Here is a 23,821-nt window from a genome sequence, read left to right as displayed (position 1 = left end):
TCCTAGAAAAAAACACAAATCCAAATATTTTTTAAAAACTATAATGCTATAATTAAAACAAAATATTCTTCTTTGCTTATAACACATATAATCAGATAATAAATTAACCTAACTTGATAAAACAATTCAAAAGAAGAGCAAAACTAACTCGAACCACAATCGTATTCAATCGGCGCGTGATTTGGTTATTAGATTATGGTTATTAGTAATAAACGGAATTCATTAATCAGTAATAAGCAATCGATCCATAATATTTAGAATGACAACAGTCGATTAGAGCCAGATTCTGATAACTTTAGTGGCTAAGACTTAGCCTTTTACATAAAAATATATTTAATTTCAAAACTAAAAGTTTATTCGGGTTTTTCGGGTTGACCTAAATCTTATAAATCAAACCCGAGAACCAACCCGAATTACTTTGGTTCGGGTTCGGGTTAGTCTTTTCTCGGGTTCGGGTTCTACGAGTCGGGTTAGTTCGAGTTCGGATACGGGTTTTTTCGGGTTGGGTTTCGCGTTTCGGGTAAAAGTGGCAGCCCTATTGAAGATGGCCAGGGGATGAATCTGGGCGGTTCTGGTTCAATCCATAAGAAATCCTATGTGAAACATCTCATCTTTGTCATATTTTCGTCAGATTAAGTGGGTTCAATACTTATATATCTTTCTAGGTCTCTAAACTTAAAATTACACTAAAAATCACTGTTTTTTTACTCTTTTTTAATTAAATAATTTTTTTATACATTTATCTTTATTTTTTTCTCACTATCCAATCATCTTTGTCATCTATTTTCAGAAAAATAAGTGTATTTTCTCCTTTATCCATTCGCACCACCCTAAATCATTCTTCACATTGTAAAAACTCATCTCACACAAAATAGGTAATAAGATGTGAATGCTTTATCAAAGTAAATTGTTTTTCTTAAAGATAATTTAAAACAAGATAAATGAATTATAATGATCTATTTTATTCCTAGCAATTTCATTCTCTCTCCGTATCATTATTTCACGCCAAAGATACCTTTAAATAAATATAGAATAAATTAATTAATGAATCTCTAGTTATAATGAGTGTGTCCTTTAAGATATGAGATGAATGAAGTAAATAAAACCTATTTTTCTTTATTAATAGACTAGGGTATAGACCCCTGTTACACACGGGTGGAAAAAATGTCAACAAACATAATAAATTTAAATAATAAATTCAAGCTCACAAAACTTTTTCAACTTTCGGACCAAAACGTTAATTATTTACAATGTCTAGATATTAAAAGTTTAAGGTTACAATAAGTTAGTGTACACCAAACCACAAAATAATCTCAACAAAAGACCTAAACATGTTCTTTCATATTAAACCATCATCAACTTCTTCAAATATTCTAACAAAAGAAACTCATTTTGCTTCACCACCTGAAAATTTTAAAAAACAATATTATCCAAATTAAATATATCATTAAAATAATAACATGTTTAATAATGAAAGCCCGTGTTACACACGGATGAAAGTTATAATAAAAGTAAAAAATAATATAACATGTAATACGTAAATTGAGTTATATTATATAATGATTTTTATTTATGACTTTTATAATAAGTTTTTGATATATTTATACACTATTAATTATAAACTATAATTTGCAAGCCAAACCTTGGTGTTTGATTTATTTTTAAAAAAAATTCATACCGATATTATTATACATTTTATGTGTATAAAAATAATTTTAGAACAAAATGTTGTCACATATTAAAAAATGTATTTCTATAACATTGGAAGAATTAGAGACGAAGACTCAAACAATAATTAAAATTTCAATATCTTTCAATTGCTAGTAACCTGTGTATCATACGCGTGAAAATTGTATATAAATATATTTATCGACAATGATAATAATAATAATAATGAATTGATAGTGTAATATTTATAAGAACAAATAATTTTACATTCATTAAAAGGTATTACATTATTGTTTTTATTAAAACAAAATAACATACAACAACAAATAACGTAAAATGCCAACTTAAAACATCTTTCTAACTTAATCCATGAAGCCAAAAAGATATATCAATAAAAACTACATCATAATATATGAAGTCATAAAGTCTTGTCTATTAAACAATCATTGAAATAGAAAGAAATTTGTTGTAATTTTTTATACTTATAAAGAAGAAAACTAAAATCACTACAAAATCAAATTCTATGTATTATTAATAAGAAAATAAAGGTACAAATACAATTCACAAACTTATAAATAGATAATAAATCTCTATGTACATCATTGGAATGAAAGAATGAATTTTATTACAAGAATTATATAAAGATAGTCATCATATTATCATACGGTTAATAATAGAAGTTGTTTGACAAAATTATTAGATGGTTTTTATTTATAGATGATTTAGCTAAACTTTGTAAGATGTGATCGAATTAATTATGATGTCAGGTTTTTTTTTGTCTAAAACTGAATATTAAATTTGAATATTAAAGTGTGTAAGTTTCGGTTTAATTTAAATATTCATATTTTGTCAAATTTGGTTACGAAATAAATCTGAATATTAGATTTGAATATTAAAGTGTGTAAGTTTCGGTTTAATTTAAATATTCATATTTTATCAAATTTGGTTACGAAATGATTTATATATAAAAAATGAATATGTCATTGTAGTTAAAAAAATAGTATAACTTAAAAATAACTTGTGACGACACAAAGTCATACCGAACAAATTTGATACTCTTTAAAATTAAAATAACACGTTTCGAAATAATTACAAAATATTAAAAAAAATGGTTAATTAGTCAACTTCAAAAAATTATGGAAAAGTTTTTGATTTTTGAAATATTATAATCGAGTGTTTATTTTAGACATTAATTTTGACATTTATACATAATAAAAATGGTCAAATATAAGAAAATGGTTGTTGAGATTGAAGACTATGGAAAGCTTTAAAAGTTTGTGTTTAATTTGTAAAATTCCGTATTTAATCGGGTTTAATTTTGTTATGACTATTAACCATAAATTAAACAATTATAGTGACTATTTAGAATTTAAATATAAATTTGAAATGATTTATTTTCAAATTCTGTATTTAAGCAAAACTTACTAATTATAATGATGATTCTAATTTGAATTTCGAATAGAAAATTTAAATTATTTATTTGATGGTTTATTTTATGACATTAATTTCAACATTTAGACGTAATTAAAAATTGTCAAATATAAACAGATGGAAAGTTGGTTGACATTGAAAAATATGACTATCTAATTATATAACTATAAATAAAGATAGAAGTTATTATAAACCATAGATATTTTCAATATTATATACATAATTATGCATAAACTAAGGATCATTTAAAATATTTGTGTTTATTTTATACATTTATTTTGACATAATTAATAGGTTTTAGTCTTCTTACCACTATTATATGCACAAATTAAGGACCAACGGCTTTTATTTAAAGCCATAATTTTGTAATAATTAAAATATTTAATTATAATCTTACATTTAATGTAACATCCTGAATATTATAATGATAAATAAAGAAAGTTACGTTTAGTGATTTCGCGTTATTAATTAAGTAATATCGAGTAAAGAATGGATCATGGACTTAGATTAATTAAGGTGGGTTAAATGGGAATGAGCCTTAGGTTCATGGGCTTTAAGGGATATAAATATCCCCTAAACCAACCTAAAACCCTAAACCCTCATTCATTTCCATCTTATTCTCTACACACTCAAAACACACACACACACACACCCTACACCACCATAAACCTTACGGCCGAGAGGGAAGAGGGAAAACGAGATCGAGCGAACATCCGTTTGTGGTAGATCTTTGCTATACGAGCCATACACGAAGATCTAGAGTCCATAAGCAAGCTAACCGAGACCGAAAGGTAAGCCGTTTTACTTTAAAGTTTACGTTTTTAGTAACGTTTAACCTTGAAACTTAGAACGGGTATAGATCGGATACAAATGAAACGTAAAATTGCGAACTTGATGCTAAAACGAACTCGTTAGACCTGCAAACATGTGCGGCTCGTGTAAAATGAACCCTAGATCTAGTAGTAAACGTTTAAGCCTTAAAGATTCATGCTTTATGCTGTTACGTGTTAAGTTTTATCCGAAAATGAACATAAGAATGTTTACGGGTTTGGTTAAACTCGCATTCAAGGCTTTCGTGATGAAACGATGATGATTATGGGGTTTGGGGACGAACAGTAGGCCGCAGCTGGATAACTTCGTCTAAGGCCAAGTTCGCTGTCAAGGTTAACTTCGCCTAATGTCAAGTTCGCCAAGCCTAACTTCGCCTGGCTTAAAGTTAGCCATCAGCTAAGTTCGCCCTATATGTTCACTTCCTAGTTAACTTCGCTGGATACATAAGTTCGCTGGTTATATAAGTACGCTGCTATATAACTTCGCCCAAAGCTAAGTTCGCTTAAGGTTTAACTTTGCCTAAAGTTAAGTTCGCTTAGAAAATAAATTAAAAACCTAATGGAAAATGTGTTAAGACAGTTATTTTAACTTCACCTAAAGTTAGCTCGACCCCAGCCAGGGGCTCTGCCCCTTGGACCCTGCTAGGAGCTGCCGCCCCTAGACCCCGCTGCCAGGGGCGCTGCCCCCGGACTCCCATTCGTTGTGGGTTATGTAAAGATAGAAATACAACATGAATAGTAGTAGTTAATTGATACATGTAAATATTATACAGTTAGCTGTGCACAGCTCAAGAAGGGAATAACGATTAACGGAGAGCGTAACATGATTCAGGTGAGTTTCTAGCCCCATTTACGTGTTATGTTTTCGGGGCTGTGTGCATACTCAATATGTTTGTTAATACGCTTATCCTAAGAGATAAGTGTATGTCTTATGTGAATAATGTGAAATGTATGAATGATTGCTTGATGGTACGTGAACGATCTTCGGATACTGCACGTATTGTCAGGTTGTAACGCTATGTATAAGGTAAGTATGATATGTATGCTTATTTGTATGAACGTGCTAAAGTTAATAAAAGAAGGAAAGGATGGTTGTATGGTTGTATGGTTACGAAAAGGGTACCGAGCCCTAATAATACTCGAGGTATGATGTATGGTTGTATGGTAACGAAGAGGGAATCGAACCTACTAATATTCGAGAACTAGGGAACCGAACCCTACTAATTCGAGGAAAGAGGGTACTGAGCCTTAATAATACTCGAGGAAGGAGGGTACCGAGCCCTAATAATACTCGAGGAATGTAGGGCGTAATTCTCTTTACAACGTAAGATATGAAAGCAAGTTAGTACAAAAGAAAGTATGAAAGTATGATTGAAAGAATATAAGTTTGTGTGTATTGTATAATGTATGATTAACTAGAACTCACTCAGCGTAGCTGACTTTTAGTATGCACGCAGGTGAGTAGGATGAGGCAGCTCGCTTGAGGGGACACGTGGCGTTGAATAAGAGACTGGCATCGGAAGGCTCAGGGCGTGTTATGTTTTAATTACTTAGTTTTCGAAAGACAAGTTGGTTGTTTAAGACAAGTTTTGAATTGCTATGAAATGTTTTATTAAAGTTTTTATATTCCGCGAATGTTTTTAATTAACTCTGATATTAAAACTGCGTTTATGAGTAAATCCAACACGAAGATAGGGCTACCGGTAACGGGGCCTTACATTTAAATTCTAACAATATTATGTAACGATTATTTGATATTTAAATAAAAAGATGGAAAGTATTTTGAGAATGAAAAAGTTTTAATACAAGTTTTATTTTAACAATTAATTTTGGCATAATTAAAAGATTTAAATTTTCATTTTACCACTATTATTCTCATAACTATGCATAAATTAAGGATCCGAGAGTTTTATTTTAAGCATCATTTTTGACATAATTAAAATATTTTAATATAATCTTGAATTATTCGAAAAACATTAACCTAGAAAGTATTTTGAGATTTAAAAATTTTTAATGCGAGTATTATTTTAAGCATTCATTTTGACATAATTAAAAGGTTTTCATCTTACAACTATTATACCCAAAATAATGCATAAATTAATGAACAAATGGTTTTCTTAGGCATTAATTTTGACATAATTAACATATTATTATAATTTAATATTGAATTCAAATTCAATTAGAATCGTGTAACCATTAATTGGTATTTTAATGGAATTTAAAAAAAATCTTGATGGTATTTTGATATTGAAATATTTTTGATGATGGATTTTTAACTTCAAATAACATTATGTAATCATTAATTTGTATTATAATGGAGGTTTAACCTTAAACTGGAAAGTATTTTAAGATTGGAAAATTTTTAATGCAGAATTTTTATTTTAAACATTTATTTTGACATAATTAGAAGGTTTTAATATTAGAACGATTATATGAATCTATAATTATGAATAATTTAAGAACCAGATGATTTTATTTTAATCAATAATTTTGACATAATTAACATTGATAATATAATCTTCATTTCGAATTCAAATTCAAATAGAATCGTGTAACAATTAATTGGTACTTTAATGAAATTCTAAAAAAAGGTTGGAAAGAATTTTGAGATTGGAAAAATTTTAATGCGAGATTTTTAACTTCAAAATGTATACAAAATGGAAAATTAACATAACAATTCAAATTTAACAAACTTTAACATTGTATTATAACGATAGTGCAAAAAATAACAAACAAATACAAGAAAGTTCAATACTTTACAAATTAAAAACAAGAGAATTAAAAAACTGGTTAGTTACAATACATTTCTTTAATACAACCTATTAAAAGAAAAGGGAAAATTTGATTAATACAATGAATAATTATATATAAAAAAAATGAAACAAATAATTACTGAAATATATCAATTTGTAGTTCATTATAATTGACGAGAATATTACAATACTTACCAGAATCGGGAGTTTAGGATTTTGGATTATTATGTAGAAAGAATTCATTAAATTCAAACAATATTAAACAACCTTTGTGACAAAAACACAAAAAATTAATTAATAATGTATAAACAAAATATAGATGAAGATGATAACAACAAATAATCAATCAGAGAAACGGGACTTAATGAACAAAAAAATTACTGTATAATCATTAAATATTGTATAAACAAACATAAAATGACAATAAACAATCATAAATTAGAACTGAACAATAGGGGGAGGATTATGATACCTGATAAATGGAAGAAAATATTCGGGATTTGATGATTGTTACGAATTGTGATTGATGTTTGAGAGAATTGGTTAAATGGCAAGAGAGAAAAGAAAAGAAGAATGTGAATTAGGGTTTCTAATATTATGGTTTAAATAATAGAAAGGAGGTGAGTTGGCAATTGGTAAGATAGGAAAGTTATGACATGACATCCATGTGGCATCTAGGTGGACACCCTAGTTAAATGACATGTGGACAATTGGTCCTAGTTGAATAACATGTGTACAAATTGTATTGATTTAATAGTATTTAAAGATATGCATATATAGATTAGCCAATTTAAGAATTATTTTCTCTTGGACCATGCTATCTACAAGAAGACAATTTAGGGGTGTATAAGAAACCGAAAAAACCGATTCAAAACCGAATAATCCAAATCGAAAAAACTGAACCGAAACAAAAACCGACAGTTTGGTTATATGTTTTTGTAAAAACCGCACTAACGGTTCGGTTTTGGTTTTGCATGTAAAAAAACCAAAAAAACCTAACCGAACCGAATTCCTAATTTTTTGTTTTTTTATATATTATATTAAGTAATTTATAAGATTTTAATAAATATGTAGCTCCAATATTTTTAATCAAATGTAAAATAGTGATATTATTTTACAATTAACAAAATTATTTATACCTAAATTAATTATTTTTTGCCAACTTTTTTTCAGCCTAAAATTTTCAAGCTCAAATGACAAAAACCGAAAAAACCAAAACCGAAACCAAAACGAAAACTGAAAAAACCGAAACCGAGAAAACCGAAACCGAACGGTTTCAAAAACTCCAAAAACCGAAGTTTTAGTTTTCGGTTTGGTTTTAGCCAAAAACCGCACCGAACCGCACCACACACACCCTTAGAAGACATGACAAATAAGTTTAAGAACACAAATTGATTTGGGTTATAAACCGATCAAGTTAGGTCGATAGTTGGTCAAAACTGGTTTGGCATAAACCCGAATCACATTGGGAACCAATTGTGAGACAAGAATGTTCAATCCTATTTGGATTGGTTTGATCATGTTGGAACCGGTTTGGGATTATGAAAAACAAATTTTTGGCATGTTTTTTTAAATTGGGTCGAGTTTAAACCGGTTTCCAGGAGCGAGACGCTACTAGTATACAAACAGACAAGATGGGCCGGTTCCAAACTGACTTGGGCCATATCGATTTTTTTAGTGAACTAGGTTAGGTTATAAACTGCGTTAGCGGAACAAAACCTTTTTTTACAACTTTAATAAAAGTCCACCACCCTACTGTCACACCCCAACCTACGGCGGAAATGCCGGGGCGCGAACAGATTGTCACAGCTCTCAAGGTACTATCATGCAATAATTAAATGACAATATCTATTAATTGAATTCAATTATCAAATAAATCAAAATACAAACAAGTTATAATTTATACAACAATACAAATTTTATACTTCTTGATTAAAATATTCTTCTAACTAAAGTCTTCACTAAGTCTTCACCAACCTGCATATGCGTATAAAATAGAATTTTGTCAACAACATATGTTGAGTGAGCAACACACCAGTTTAAGTGTACATATAGTATAGTATAAAAATAAGTATTTGCAACAAGTCATATGAGAATAACAAATTAACCAAATGAGAAAGTATAACTGAGATGTCAAGAAGCACAAAGGTTAACGACTGGCGTATGATCATACTAGACTGAGATTATGTTGGACCTCTCCGAATGCGGAAGCATATAAAGCAAATAAGAACATAAACAAATAAGGTATAAGTTGTTAACACATAAGACAATAGTTGCAGTTTTGTGTATAAGTATATATGAGAAAGTATATTTACGCATATGTCCCCAAAACGTGGAAAAACAAGTAAAATAGGGGAATGTGGTACTCACCTCAATAGACGAACAAGAGTGATAAGAGCAATATTAAGAGTGACGATTCACGGAAATCACGCGTTGACGACAAGGCCTATAAAGGAATATAGAATACGGATACGCTAAGTTAATGAACTAGATCGGATAAGAGAGTTCGTTAATTAAATTAATATTAAGTTAATATTATATTCTTTTTAAATCATAAGTATTCTATTGATATAAAGATATTATTAAGTTTGTATTTTGTAGATATATATATATATATATATATATATATATAGAGAAAGGTTCAAATAAGAAGTTTACTTTTCCTAAGAAAGCTAAGAAGGAGGGCATTTTAGTCAATAACAAAAACTCTTTATTTTAAAAAATAAAACTCAACTAAGCCCCTTCATCTCTTCTTCTTCACCACAGCCACTATTCTCCGTCACCCAGCCGCTACCACCTTCCCCGCCATCCACCTCGGACGCCTTCAACCTCACCCTATGCCACCACCACCGCCACCACTGCAGCCTCCACCGCCACCACCAAACCAGACCAACCACCGTTAGTTTGTCACCCACCTCACCACTGTCTACCACAACGAAGACGACGATACCGAAACAAATCAGCTCGCCGGAAAAACCTTCATCAGAAATTGAAACCCCACTACCACTGGTGGATCACTGCTAGAAGCGGTTAAGCTCCTTCGCCGCCGCATGGCTGATGCTCGCGATGTATTTTCATAGAAAATTAAAAACACAATATGTTGGCAAAGGAGATGAGATACGTCGAAAGAAAAAAACTAAGGTGGAATTGGGTTTGCAAAACACAATACATTGGCCATCTATAGTTCTTCCAACAAGTTAAAACATGTAATTGTTATCTGCCATGAGATGAATTAAAACACAATTAGACTAAAAACACAATGACATCGGAAAACGATCAACGTAAAAACACAATGGAAAACATTATAAAATTTTACCTAAAAAATCGTTGAAAAACAATTACCGGAAATGATTAACCGAAAATGGTCACCGGAAAAAACACTATGAAAAACACAATGAAAAAGACACAATGTAAAAAACACAATGGAATAAACACTATGAAAATAAAAAACACAATGACAAAAACACATTTAAAAAACACAATGTAAAAAACACAATGGAAAAAACACTAAATAGAACACACTTGTATAACACAATTTTGTAAAACACACTTTGTAAAAAACCCACGAATTTTTTTTTATTTTTATATAGCAATATGGTACTCATATAAAAGATAAAAAAACACTCGTTATTATGGTGAAATTGTTTTGAAAAAAAAATGTCGTATAAAAAAGTTATGGGCGTTTTAAAATGATGGGGGTATTTGACATGTGCCTTGCATGTGGAGAGAGAAAGTCAACAAATGTGTTATCCCTATTATGCCTTACCCCTGTTTTACACTTTATGATCTCTCTAATCTAATCTCAACCATTCAATTTTAAAATGAATGGACAAGATTATTTCATATCCTTCTTAGGAAAACTAATCTTCTTATTATAACTCAACCATATATATATATATATAAATCAATAAATTAATTTATGTGATATTATATATATGTATATATACATATATGTATATCTAAATACACATACACATACATACACGAACGAAAAGATGCGAGAAAACACGAGTATCATAGTCGGTTTTTAATAAAATAATTTATTTAGTTATTATTATATTTATCTAATTGTTAAATGGTTTACTAAAAAATCGGGGTGCAAGGGATCGAACCCGCGACCTCCACCACTTAACGTGTGTGCCTTACCAACTGGGCCATCCAGAACTTGCAAACAAATCTGGTTCCCATAACTTATAACCAATATCAGCTTATACCAGATTATATATAAACCCTAATCAATTGATTTGATCAAATCCGATGTATTTGATCAAATCAACTATGGGGCTTTTGATCAGAACGACTTCGCGAAGTAAACCATATAATCAATTACCTTTAATTGCGATCAGAAAGGGGTGAACATAAGCAGAACTGAGCCGGCGAAGAACGAAGATGAACGGGGTATCAAGAGGCTGTTATAAATCAATTAAGGTTGAGGGATTTGTAGGCGACGGCTATATGATGTTAGGTGTGTGTTTAATTGGAATATTATCATCGTTTATATATAATTAGGGATTAGGGTTTAACGGGTTGGTTAAATAGGATAATAGATCAAATTGGATATTGTTAACACAATTAGCTCGGCGGTTAGGCCGATAATACTATAATAAAGATATTTATGAGATCAAACAACGCGATTATAACGAAAATTATGGTTCAAGCAAACCAATTGTATATTCGGGTACTAGAAAACTGAATGGATACGGGTTTGGACCATGGGTATCCGTTTGTGAAATGGGTTATAATATAATTTACAGTCTGGACCTTAGTGTTTGAACATGGACACAATTTAGATAAAAATATATAGTTTGGGCTAAAAGTGCAAAATCAATAAAGATTTAATTATAAATAATTTAGTATTAATAAATAATCAAACTAATTCGATAAAGGAAATATTTTTAATGAAACTAACCCGAACATTGAACCGAGTCGGGTAAAAGTGTAAGTTTGAAAACCCGAGTTGTTACACCTACCATAATTATAAACTTTTTTTCGAAACTATAAATTTTATAAACGAAAAAACTCAACACCACAAACAAACACATCCACAAACGGAGATAAGTGATGCGTTGCAAAACAAATAACGTTTTATCCCGTTTTTGTGTCGTTTTGTGCGTAAACCGTTATCGAATATAACTTTTTCTTGCATGAAATTAAATGTTTGTGTATATGATAGGTCCCATGTCGAAGAGAGCGAAAAAACGAGTTTAATGAAGAAAGAATCAGCTCAAACGGGATTCGGATGAAGCCGGTATGCGCGTTTGAAGATAAACGAGTCAGAAAACGAAGAAACGAGCACCCAGGACCTGACCGCACTATGAGACCAGGTGAGGCATCCATGCCCATGCTATTCAACGCCTCACATGTCCCAAAGGCTTCCAAGAATGTTCAGGAATCGGTTACCCCATTTATTTTGTCTTATAGTGGGCCTTGTGGGCTTGTTTTTAACCTATTTTATATTAGGAAAGAGGTATTTAAACACATATATAAAGGGTTTATACCCTATAAATGATTTGGAACATATTTTCCACCCACCACACCTTCTCTAGAGGAGAAACCAAGGAGGACAAGCTTACGGTTCTATCTTTTATCCTTCGGTTGTCGGTTTTGACTATTTTAACTTTTGTGAGTTCGTTTTTGGTTATTAATCATTCAAACCTTTTGTAATCAGATTTATATGAACATGTTTATCATTTATATCTATTTTATCTACTGTTAATTTATTATAATTGGCTACACTTCTTTTTTCTACCTAGGTTAGATGAATATTGTTAGGTTTTAGTGAGTTTTATGGATTGTTTGATCATCATGACTTGAATTGTTAATGAAAGTTTGGTTTAATATTGAATTAGGTTGTGTTTAGTGGCTGTGATTTATTTATTTATACTCATTTACCTCTTGCTTTGATTGATTGAATCAGTTTTGATTGATTTTAGCTTGTTTGAACTATTTACTTTGTATTTAGAGATTGTTTGCGGGGTGATCAACCGTAGGGTTTTAGTGGGTATGGTAATTAGTTAAATTCAGCGGGTAGGCTCCTTCTTAGAGACCGAGAGGTGATAGTAAGTAAGGTCGTCTCATAGCTTTTACTTGTTAGGATTAGGATCGCGCGAGAGCGGGTTCGGTTCTTGTCGGGTTTGGGTTTGTGAGCGATTAGTTGACATAGTTTAAGTTAAACTAAATGGTTCCTCTATCCTTGGTGGCGTAGTATTCGTTTCCATTAGGGTCATGTGTCGGTGAGACCGAGAGGAGAGTCGACATTAGAACACTTTAGCAATTCATTCCCCGGTTTGTTCTTAAAATCAACTGAGTGTAAGTTAGAGTTTGTTAGTGAGACCGAGAGGTGATCTAGCTTTCTTGAGTGAACCTTAGTTGTGTCATCCTTAGATACCGGTGTCGTGAGATTCTTCAATCCATTAGCTTATTATACCTTCAATTGGATTCTTACCTAGGTAGACATTTTCTCCATTGATAAATCTTATTCTCAAAGTTTCGTCTAGTTTTCTTAAGTTAAGTCTTTTAAGTTAATTAAAGTAAGTTAGGTTACGTAGTTAATAATTAAAAATCATTTAAAAAATATTATTCTTAGGTGAGTCTTGGTTAGGGTTAAGTACTAAAAACGTTCTCTCGTGTCCTTGTGTTCGATACTCGGACTTCCTTAGGTCTATACTATTAGTGATCGGTACACTTGCCGTTTATGTGTGGATTCGTTAGGAATTTCGTTTTATAAATTTAAAGCTTAGTTGTGAGTCATTTAAAAAGGGTATTCATTAAACACACATCAAGAAGCCACCAAAAAAAAAATAACAAGGACACTACATGAACAAGAATTTACACCGCTTTGACCAATCTATTTGGCTATTTTTGACCTAAACTTGTACCAAAAATACCCGGTTGACTTTATGTCTCAAGTCAGCTCGTCTATCTTAACCTCTTTATCCTCAAAGACTTTCTCGTTTCTTGCATTCCAAATTCTCTAACAAGCGACAATAACAATCCCGTGAAAAACCTCATTCTCAACTCCGCCAAGCTCAATAGACTTATAGAGGTCTAATAAATATCTAACCGTAATAGACTTATAATAATAATAATAATAATAATAATAATAATAATAATAATAATAATATTAATAATAATAATATGACATGACAAATATAAAGTTATGCGTAGTTAGGCTACAAATGTGAACGACGAGGGCGAGAACACCGCCCCCTAGGTGACAAAGGGGCGATAAGCGGAGGGGGCGGCGAGAATTTGTCGTCGGGTGAAGAGATGATGATGATGACGTGACGATCAGTGATTGAAGGGTGGGCAATTTGTGGGCGAGAACACCGCGCCCCAGGGCTACATGTCGCTCCTTTTTACCACGTATCATAAAACATATTATTTAATTTATAGTCCCTCCACTCTACATAGTCTAGATTATTAATTCATATGACATGACAAATATAATAGGCTATTAAATATTCATTTATTTAAATATTTTCAAACTAAATTTTAGAATTATTAATTAGTGTAACATTCAACACCAAACCATTAACCATCCTCTCTTATCAATCAAAAATAGTAGAGACAGCTAAGTCCCAAATAGAGAGATCCACAAAATTGAAGGCTTTCACCTACACAAGGCGCCACCATTATTGGCTTGTCTTTCCTCAAGTACCACATCAAATTAGGCAGTTCAAGCATGAAAAGAAAAACACATATAATTAATTACAAGTTTAAAAAGCTAATAACTTGAATTTTAGATTTGTAATATTGAACTTGTACTTGCAAGCGTATTTATTTTACAAGAACACATCATGGCTTAGCTCATACAAGCGGCAATGAAATAATCTCGTTTCAAGGATGACTAAATTTAGAAAGTGTTAGTTTTCAACATGTAATAAGACGATGACGTTAAGTCCTAATTTAAGAACGGGAGAGTTGTCGTGGTTCATAGCAATATCATTTAAGAGTCCTAATAAACTAATATACCATTAATTATTAATAAAAATTAAACATATAAATAGTGTTGAAAAACACTTTTATTATAACAGTGGTATCCAACCCATACGAATTGAACCAACAAAGGGCACGGTTCAAATCCTACTAGTCTTATTCGAGTTTAACACCCATACCAACAACTCCTTTCCTTTCACAATCCTGAAATTTTTAAACAAATTAAATATAAAAAAACATATTACAAAAAGTTATTGTTACAAATTTTTAATTTTATCTTGTGAATACATCCAAAAATAAAAACGTGTCTGTTTCATAACATGTAATGAGGTGGCGATGAAATTCTCCTTTTCGGTGAAACACTTTTTCACTCAAAACCAAGAAAGCATATGCCCCACATCAACTCAAATCCGTAGTAAAAACTAACTAAAATGGTGAAAACATACCACCCATTAATTGGGTCGCTAATTTGGCTTCTAGCGTGGCCCTTTTCTTATTATTACTCTCCCCATTAACGAAAATCTAACCTACCATCTACATTAACCATGTTTTGTTTTTTATTTTCCTTTTGTTTTTCTCTCTTAACCTTTTAGAGCATCTCCAATTGTAACTCTTGTTCTTGTTTCAAACCGCCAACTCAGCATAACACATCAGATTTCAAATCAACCTCAAAAAATCTTTTTTTTATCCTCCAGTGGTCATTATCCGTCCTTGTTTCAAACCGCCAGCTCACCATCCAACTCATCATCTACTAATTCCTTTAATTTAATCTAAATCAGTTATATATTTTATAATTAATTATTTTTATATTTCATATAAATTAAATAATAAAAGATCTAAAAATTGATAAAGTAAAGAAACAATTACTAGATATAAACATGCCTTAAAAATAATTTTAAAACGTAATAGTTTTAGAAAAAAACATCTAAAATGAAAATTATAAAACATACAAATTTTGTTAAAGTAGATTAGGTTAAAAATTAAATAATTTAATAACTTTTATTTAAAAAAAAATAACCATTTGAATTTGATGCTCATCTCCATTATTAATGTGATTTATTGGGCCCCATGTGAAAGCTTGAAACACCGTTCTGTATTTCCAATGCGTTGCAATACTCACAACCACCTCCAATGATAGGTTCTAAGTGTTTGAAATTTAAACCACTCCACGTGGGATTCAACACAGCCCGTTGAAGATGTCCTTATAGTTTTCTATTACTTTTAAAGTTTATTTATATTTATTCTCTTTTTTTTAACTAACCAGTTGATCGAATACATCATATTTTTCAGCTTTTATTTTCGTTAGGTACCCGATGCATCGTGCGAGTTTGATAGCATGAGTTTGAAAGTTACATATCAAAAACAAGCACATCTCGAAAAACTTTAAGCCCGTCACAACATACCAATTCTCTATGGTATTTATTATTATCTAACTATCTATATAATTTTCTACCATGAAATCCTACGTGTCGCTCTTAGGTCCCCCCCCACCCCCAATTCTCTAAAGCAACAAGATTGCTTGATTTTTAAATGGAGGCTTCTCATGCATTTGACCCGAAATCGCGGATATGGGTCTTACCAAACCCAAATAGTTTTTAAATGAGTTATAACATCTCATTTATTTGTGAAACTCTTTCATAATCAAACAATAATTTTCGCGGGTCATGGGTCTCACCAAACCCAGATAACCCTTAAACGGGTTACAACATCTCATTTATTTGTAAAATAACCACTTAATCATCAAAGAATAATTTTTCAGGTTATGGGCCTTACCAAACCCTAATAGCTCTCAAATGGGTTATAAAATCTTATTTATTGGTAAATACTTTCATCCTCAAACCCTAATTTAATTTATCTTTTTTACGTGTTCCCCATTGATGGTCTATCATCTCCATCCTCGGTTAACTTCCAATACTACCCACCATCGTCAACTACATCAACGTCCCCTTTTTCACTAGACAAATATTTGTGTTCATGTTTCTTTATTTAAAAAAATCAACATGTTCATGTTCGTGTATTTTTGTTCGTTAAAAATCTAAAATCTACACATCTCAACTGAAAATACCAAAACGCAAAAAAATATAATAATAACAAACTAAGTTATGTGTATTAAATTAAAAAGACAACGTCAATGAAGAAAATAAATAATCATAAATAACAAAACTATTAAAAACAAAAACTTAAAATACACTTATGTTTTAAGAGGAGGATAAAACTAGCTATATATTAAAGCCTATTAAGGTGTTGTTTGTTTTTCCGCAGAAGGACTTCTCCACCTCTTTTGTCTGCACTGAGAAGAGGGCGCACAGACGTTGGGCTCTGCAGTGTGTTTGTTTTTTCGAAGACGTTTCATTAAAAAACGTCTGCGCGCCCTCTTCTCCCAGAAGTGTTGGTATTATTACTTCTTTAACCTATTCTCCCAGAAGTGATGAGCCAAGTTGCTACTGTTGACTTCACCAGCAATTCTTCACTCTTCATTTTATTCTTTTCATTTGTTGTCACCATAATCTTTGTTTATGGCTGTGTTTTTCTATCGATTGCCGCCATCATCGCCGATTGTTACCGGGTTTGATTTACGAACCCTAGGCAGCGATCGTGTGGTGGTGGCAGCTCTCCGATGTTGGGAAATTACGGTTGTTAAATCTAGGGTTTATGACCTCTGATTGTTACCGGATTCGGTGTGGTGGCTGTACTCCGGTGTGGGGAAGTGATGGCTTTTAAATCCACGGTTTCTGACGCCGGTTGCCGCCTCTGTCGATGTCGATTGACATTTGATTTGGGTTTTTTGGATGGTTGTTTGAAATATGAAATCAGGTTTGTGGCTGTGATGATCTAATGTTGTTCGAGTTAACATCAGCTCAGGATATGTGCCTGACGTGGCAAAAATGCAGGATGGCAAGTACCCTTGCAGCCATGACACTTTGAACCTTTTGCACCAATGTTTCGATAGGTCTGAGCCTCTTTATAGTGATTATTAAATCATTGATGAATTTCAAGTTTTAGTTTCTTTTGATATTTATAGATGATGGTATTTGAAGATTTTTGAGTCATATATTTCACCCGAACCATCATCGTTTATACTACTTATTTTTCTTTAATTATTTAAATTTCAGCTTATTTTAGCAGTCTGCAGATGTTAAAAAACAAACAGTCTTCTTGTTGCAGACTGCAGAGTTTTGGTCCACCTCTTCTGCTACAGATGTTGGCAGATGTGGTTTCGCAGTCTTCTGAAATTTACCACTGAAAAACAAACTGCACCTAAAGCGGCTTGTCAAAGGTAGCTTCACCTAATCCCCCTCTTCTCTTTCCCTGTACACCCTAATCAAACACTCAACTATACATACTACTACTACTACTACAGCTCTCTGTCATCATTTATTTAGTTTTATACGCAACCCACATCCTGAAATTCGTCTCTGTAATCACCCAACACGAAATCAAATGGGTAATCGATTCAGCTGCAAGACCAAGACTTCCAGTAATAATAATGGGTCCAAAAGCAGCCGGAGATTCGGCCGATCACAGCGCAAGCTACCATCAGACGAAGAGCTGCTACATATGCAAGCTCTGTCTTTAGCAATTCAACACCACCAATCGTCTCAGCGCTTTGAAGGCTCCATGTCCCGCCGGATTGGATCCACCACCTCCCGTCGCCGGAGTAATCCTGTTTCCGATCCGCCCTTGACCACACCCAAACAAGTCAGTTTTTGGTTTTGGGTCTTAATTATTAAATAAATATGATTAATTTGGTAAAAGGTGAATTTGATTTGGTTTTGGGATTTGAATAGCCTATAAAGGAGTACTTAATCATGTAGCCTTTTTTGCCGTTGACTTTTTTTTTATTCAATTTCAGTCACGTATTCTTGTACTGAAAGTTGCCATAACTCACTCCAGAGCGGCTAAGCTTGAATTAAGTTGAGCTTAAATGAGCTTGAGCCTGAATTTCGTTTGTTGACCTCCAGCTGCCTCTAAACGAGCGTATTAATTATAAATCTTTTTTTTAATATATTTTTTTATAATAGTTATTATATATAGAATTAAATTATTAAATGTTATAAGTTATCTAATGTAAATATTTTAATTAAAATTTTCAAAAACAAAATAAGCATAAATATTAGTAAGATAGTTAATAAATAATAACAAGTCCCAGCCCGAGGTTTTAAAACCACTCATGGATTGGGGTCGAGTCTTAGAAATAGAGCTCGAAACGAGCGGTGCTTGGATTTGTAACTACTCACAAACCGAGCTCAAGTTTAGGCCCGACTCTTGCTTTTAAGTCAGTTTATTTGCTTTATTATTTTATTTTTTCTACATAGGGAAACTTTAATTTCATAACAATTTCTTTTTAAAATTTGCTGAAAATTGTGATGAATTTATTGTTTTCAACTATCTAATTTTCTAACACTCTTTTAAAATGTTTTTTTATTCAGTCACCTGAATTCTTGGAAAATATTGAGACGAAGAAAATTGTCTTGATACACGGAGAAGGATTCGGGGCGTGGTGTTGGTACAAAACTATTGCTTTGTTAGAGGAATCGGGATTGATTCCAACCGCTTTAGATCTAACTGGATCCGGGATCGATTTGAAAGACACGAATAATGTCACGACACTTGAGGAATATTCAAAACCACTACTTGATTATTTGCAAAATTTACCAGAAGACGATAAGGTAAATAAGTTTCGTTCATTTAATAAACAAACGAGCTCATTTATGTTTTTTTTGTTTACGTTCATTTGTAGTCGTTATTTTGTGTTTGTTTTTTTATATATTCGTTTAAAATAGTTATGTTCATTACAGTTTAAATTTTATTCTATGAGATTAAAATATCACCTCTTACAATTTAGTCTAGTTATATTACAGTTTTTAGGCCCAACAGACTGATGTTCACGTTTGCTTTAATTGTGTTAATCGTTCTTTTATATCATTAGCAAGCGAACATAAATCACGAACATGCTTATATATTTGTTTTTATGATAAAAACAATATCCCTGTTATTTTTTTATACCAGGCCCTACTAATAACGTTGCTATATGTGTGATATTATACTGTGTGTGTTTGTTTGTTGTTATTTGTTTTTAAGTGATGTAATTTTATATTAGTTGCTCAATTTCTTTAGGTAATATTAGTAGGACATAGCAGTGGTGGCGCTTGTGTTTCGTACGCGTTGGAACATTTTCAACAAAAGATTTCAAAGGCTGTTTTTTTATGTGGTACGATGGTATCTGATGGACAAAAGCCCTTCGATGTGTTTGCTGAACAGGTATTTGTTTCGTCAACGTAATTCTATTGTGTTATTTCTTTAATAATGTTTAGGTGATATTGAAGTATGTCGTATTGGAAATAAAGAGTTGGTTAATATGATTCACATTTTGCAAATGATGCAGCCTTTGACTTTAACGGTCAAACATACTACTAGTTAGTTTGATCTCAAAAGTCAAAATCTATGTATTTTTGTTTAATTGTTATTCTTACAATATGTATTATTTCAAGCTGGGATCTGCAGAACAATTTATGAAGGAATCAAATTTCTTAATACATGGAAACGGAAAAGATAATCCCGCAACTGGATTTATGTTTGAAAAACAACAAATGCGCGGTTTATATTTCAATCAATCTCCTGGAAAGGTAATTTATACTTATTATTACAATATCTATAATATATTTATCGGGGAAACAATTTAGAAGGTTGTAGGCCTGTAAACAAACCGAATGTTCAGTAAGCAGTCCTTGAAAAGTTTGGCAAGAAGTTTGCTTGTGTTCGTTTATTTAATACACGAACAAACATGAACACATGCCTCCTTTGTTTCATTTATGTTCGTTCGTTTGCGTTTATTTAAGTTCGTCGGTTTACTTTCAGTAATTTATTCATTAAAAGTTTTTTGGCCATATTATAAGTTAATCTAGATTTACAACTATCAGGCCTAACACATTGTTTATAACTAGTTATAGCTCTGTTATATTCGTTTAGACCGTTAACGAACGAGCATAAACCTGTTCATTTTCTTAACGAATGAAAACGAACAAGAAAACCATGTTCTTATAATTGTTCGTATTCGGTCATTTATTTGGTTAAATTTTAATGAACAAACATGAACATGTTCATTTTCTTAACTAACAAACACGAATAAGAAAACCCCGTTCGTTTTGTTGTTCATGTTCGATCATTTGTTCGGTCAACATTAAACGAACGAACATGTTCATTTGCTGAATGAACACACACGAGCAGGAAAACCCGGTTCGTTTAATTGTTTGTGTTTGATCGTTTGCTCAGTTAAAGTCAAACGAACTTGCTTCGTTCGTGTTTGTTCAGCTCATTTACAAGTCTAGAAGGTTGTATGCATAAATAGTGGGTCTTGGAAAACTCTAAACCCATTTGACCGCAAGTGATTAAACATAATAAAAATGTTGAGTTTTTCATGTCATATACGGTTGACTTTGTTGCAGGATATTGCTCTAGCTATGGTTTCCATGAGGCCCATTCCGCTCGGGCCCATTATGCAAAGCCTCTCATTGTCGAAAGAAAAATATGGAAAGGGCCGACGATTCTACATCCAGACCCTGGAAGATCACGCACTTTCACCCGACATTCAAGAAAAACTCGTGAGAGAGAATCCACCCGAAGGCGTTTTTAAGATCAAAGGTAGCGATCATTGCCCCTTTTTCTCAAAACCACAATCTTTACACAAAATATTACTGGAGATCGCTCAAATTGCGTAGCAAAATGGACATGTTAATGAATTAATGAATACGTGTAATGTAAGGGTTATAGAAATTCAGATGTTTTGTTTTAAGGTTTTATTTTATTTAATTATGCAATGTTTTTTTAGAGTTTTAAAAGTTGTTAATTTGTTCATAGTTGCCGGTTACTAAGCACATTGATTGATATAGCCTCACTTTTGTGTGCCATGTGTTTTGAGATTACAATTATTGCACCTTCAAATGTATTTTAGGATTTAAATATTATATAAAAGTTTAAATATTATATCAAAGTATGAACATAAGATAATAGAAATTATTTGCTGTATCAAACTAATAAACGAGCATCTTGCCATGTTATGTTGGTTTGTATTTTAATGTTATTTTTATATTTAAATATGATTTCTATTTGTTGCTTCTAAAATAAATAAAATATTCTTATTTTCCTATTATTATTGTTTTTTTAAAACAATTTTTACACTAAAAAGCCATTTGATTTGGTTTAGAGCATGTTTGAGATTTAGTTTGAAAAATGCTTATCGGCTTATTATTGTTTTCAAAAAGCAAATAAGTTAAAATGTGTTTGGCAATCACAAAGATCTTTTTTAGTTTAGTTTCTTCATAGGGTTAAAAAACAGTTTTTCAAACGCTTCAAATCTTGACTTTTTAAAATGTTTTTTTTGAAAAATTCAATAACCCAATAATTGAGGTATTGAATATTTAAATTTAAACACAAACCACGAGTTGATGGGTCACCAAACTTTTGAATTACAAGACAACTTATAAGATGGGCTATGTTCCAACTAGAGAAGACAATGCGGCCGAGTGGTTGAAAAGTGCGACGATGAGATGAGATGAGATGGAGAATTCATAAACTGATAATGTGTAGTTGTGTACAAATAAATAAGCGGCTTACGTGTTCAACTCAAGCAAAATAGAAGTTAAAAAGTCAAAAGCCTATTTAATGGTGGCAGATGGAGCGAGGTCTAAAAGTCAAAATAGAATTGTACTGGCTATGTGTTATTGTTAAAGTTGATTTTTAATTCGTTTAACAATGTTGTGTTATGCTATAATGGAGTGTTAGACTGGATATTGACTGAACACTTGCTGAAGCCATTGCTAAAACCGTCCTGAGTCTGCTGTGGTTTAGGCGAACGATAACTTCAGTGAATTTTATGATTTTTTAATTTAAAACAAGAATATATATTAAAAGATAATTTTTATAATAAAGAAAAAGATTATATAAATAAAAAACCCAAACTTATATAAATTATATAAAAAACCAAAATTTTATACTAGTTTTAGCAAATCACAACCCAAACAATACAAATTATAATAAACATAATGTATAGAAAAAAAATAGAAGGATCAAAAATGACCCAAGTCCAATAATCTTTCAAATATAAAAAAATCCAACAAATTAGGTAAAAAAACAAAAAAAACAAAAAAACCGAATCTTTCTTTCTTCTCCGCCATTCACTTTTACGTTCTTCTTCTCTTCCATGGAATCCATAGGTTGTAAGAAAAAAAAGGAAAAACCACCATCCACCTTTCTTCGTCTCTCATCACCAGCCGGGCCCTAGCTATCGGCGGATCACAAAAATTCTCTCGCGCCGCGGCTCGCGGGATGTCGGTGTGATGTGCGCCATCTACGTGGCTCGTGCCACCCCCTTCGCGGCTCCACTCGTGGACAACAACACATAGTCTTATTCTGTCTGGATTTGATATCATAAGTCACCTTGTTTCTACGTTTTGAGAATATTGGTTTTCGTGTATCTAGAAATGGTTTATGCCATGATCTGTATAAGTGTTCATGGATATCTTGTTTGGGCTCATCATAAGTTCATTGTGGCATTAGACATTGATACTTGTGCCTATTTCATCATAGTTACCATGATCATAGCTCTGCTCATCGGAATCAAAATTTTTAGTTCGATAACTACTACGTGTGTGTAAGTCAAAAAATTTATGCATATCCTTTAGAAAAAGGAAAATTCCTAAAATAACCATTTTTGAATAGAAAAACACAAAATAGCCCTTAAACATTCAAAATTCCATAAATGTCTTAGAAATTTGGACTGGGCGAAGCGTTTTGATAAGATTCAAAATAATTTGAATCTCATTGGCTCCGTACAAATTTTAAGTGAATCTAGTTTTTACCATCCAAATTTTAAGTGAATTTCGTATTTCTCGTCCTAATTTAAGATATTTTTTTGTTCTCTTCTTTAACATACTTTCTCTCCCCTTCTAACCTCTTTTTGTTTTTTTTTCTTCCATCATCATCATCATCATCATCATCATCATCATCATCATCATCTTCTTCTTCTCACTCGAACCGGAATACCTCCGACCACGAGTAGGCGCATTAGGAGCATTAGCCACCTCCACCGGTTTACCGGCTGTCACTGATGGCTCAACCATATTTGCAACAAAACATCCAATGGTAACTCACTATGTTTTCACCTAAAATTTGCTCCGGTTTGAAGAAGAAGAGGAAGAGGGA

The 23,821-nt window shown here is 31.9% G+C and overlaps 1 protein-coding gene across 1 annotated transcript; it reads left to right on the top strand.

Moving 5' to 3' along the window:
* Positions 1 to 18,050: 18,050 nt before the first annotated feature.
* LOC143597812 (putative methylesterase 12, chloroplastic) lies at positions 18,051 to 21,498 on the top strand. Its single transcript, XM_077076207.1, has 5 exons — positions 18,051 to 18,319; positions 19,051 to 19,290; positions 19,739 to 19,882; positions 20,113 to 20,247; positions 21,067 to 21,498. The coding sequence occupies exons 1-5, from the start codon at positions 18,062 to 18,064 to the stop codon at positions 21,337 to 21,339; spliced, it is 1,050 nt and encodes a 349-aa protein (XP_076932322.1). The 5' UTR covers positions 18,051 to 18,061; the 3' UTR covers positions 21,340 to 21,498.
* Positions 21,499 to 23,821: the final 2,323 nt, after the last annotated feature.

The sequence above is a fragment of the Bidens hawaiensis genome, unplaced genomic scaffold (genome assembly GCF_021521415.1).
Source record: "Bidens hawaiensis isolate Kalapana, Puna unplaced genomic scaffold, B.hawaiensis_p1.1 tig00001832_1, whole genome shotgun sequence".
Lineage (NCBI taxonomy): Eukaryota > Viridiplantae > Streptophyta > Magnoliopsida > Asterales > Asteraceae > Bidens > Bidens hawaiensis.
This window is presented reverse-complemented; position numbering and strand designations above follow the sequence as displayed.

Bases quoted from the DNA above. Each gene is read 5' to 3' on its own strand.
- LOC143597812 (XM_077076207.1), top strand. From the start codon at position 18,062: ATGGGTAATCGATTCAGCTGCAAGACCAAGACTTCCAGTAATAATAAT. The intron at 19,291-19,738 runs GTAAATAAGTTT...CAATTTCTTTAG, and splicing joins ATTTACCAGAAGACGATAAG to GTAATATTAGTAGGACATAG. The intron at 20,248-21,066 runs GTAATTTATACT...ACTTTGTTGCAG, and splicing joins TCAATCAATCTCCTGGAAAG to GATATTGCTCTAGCTATGGT.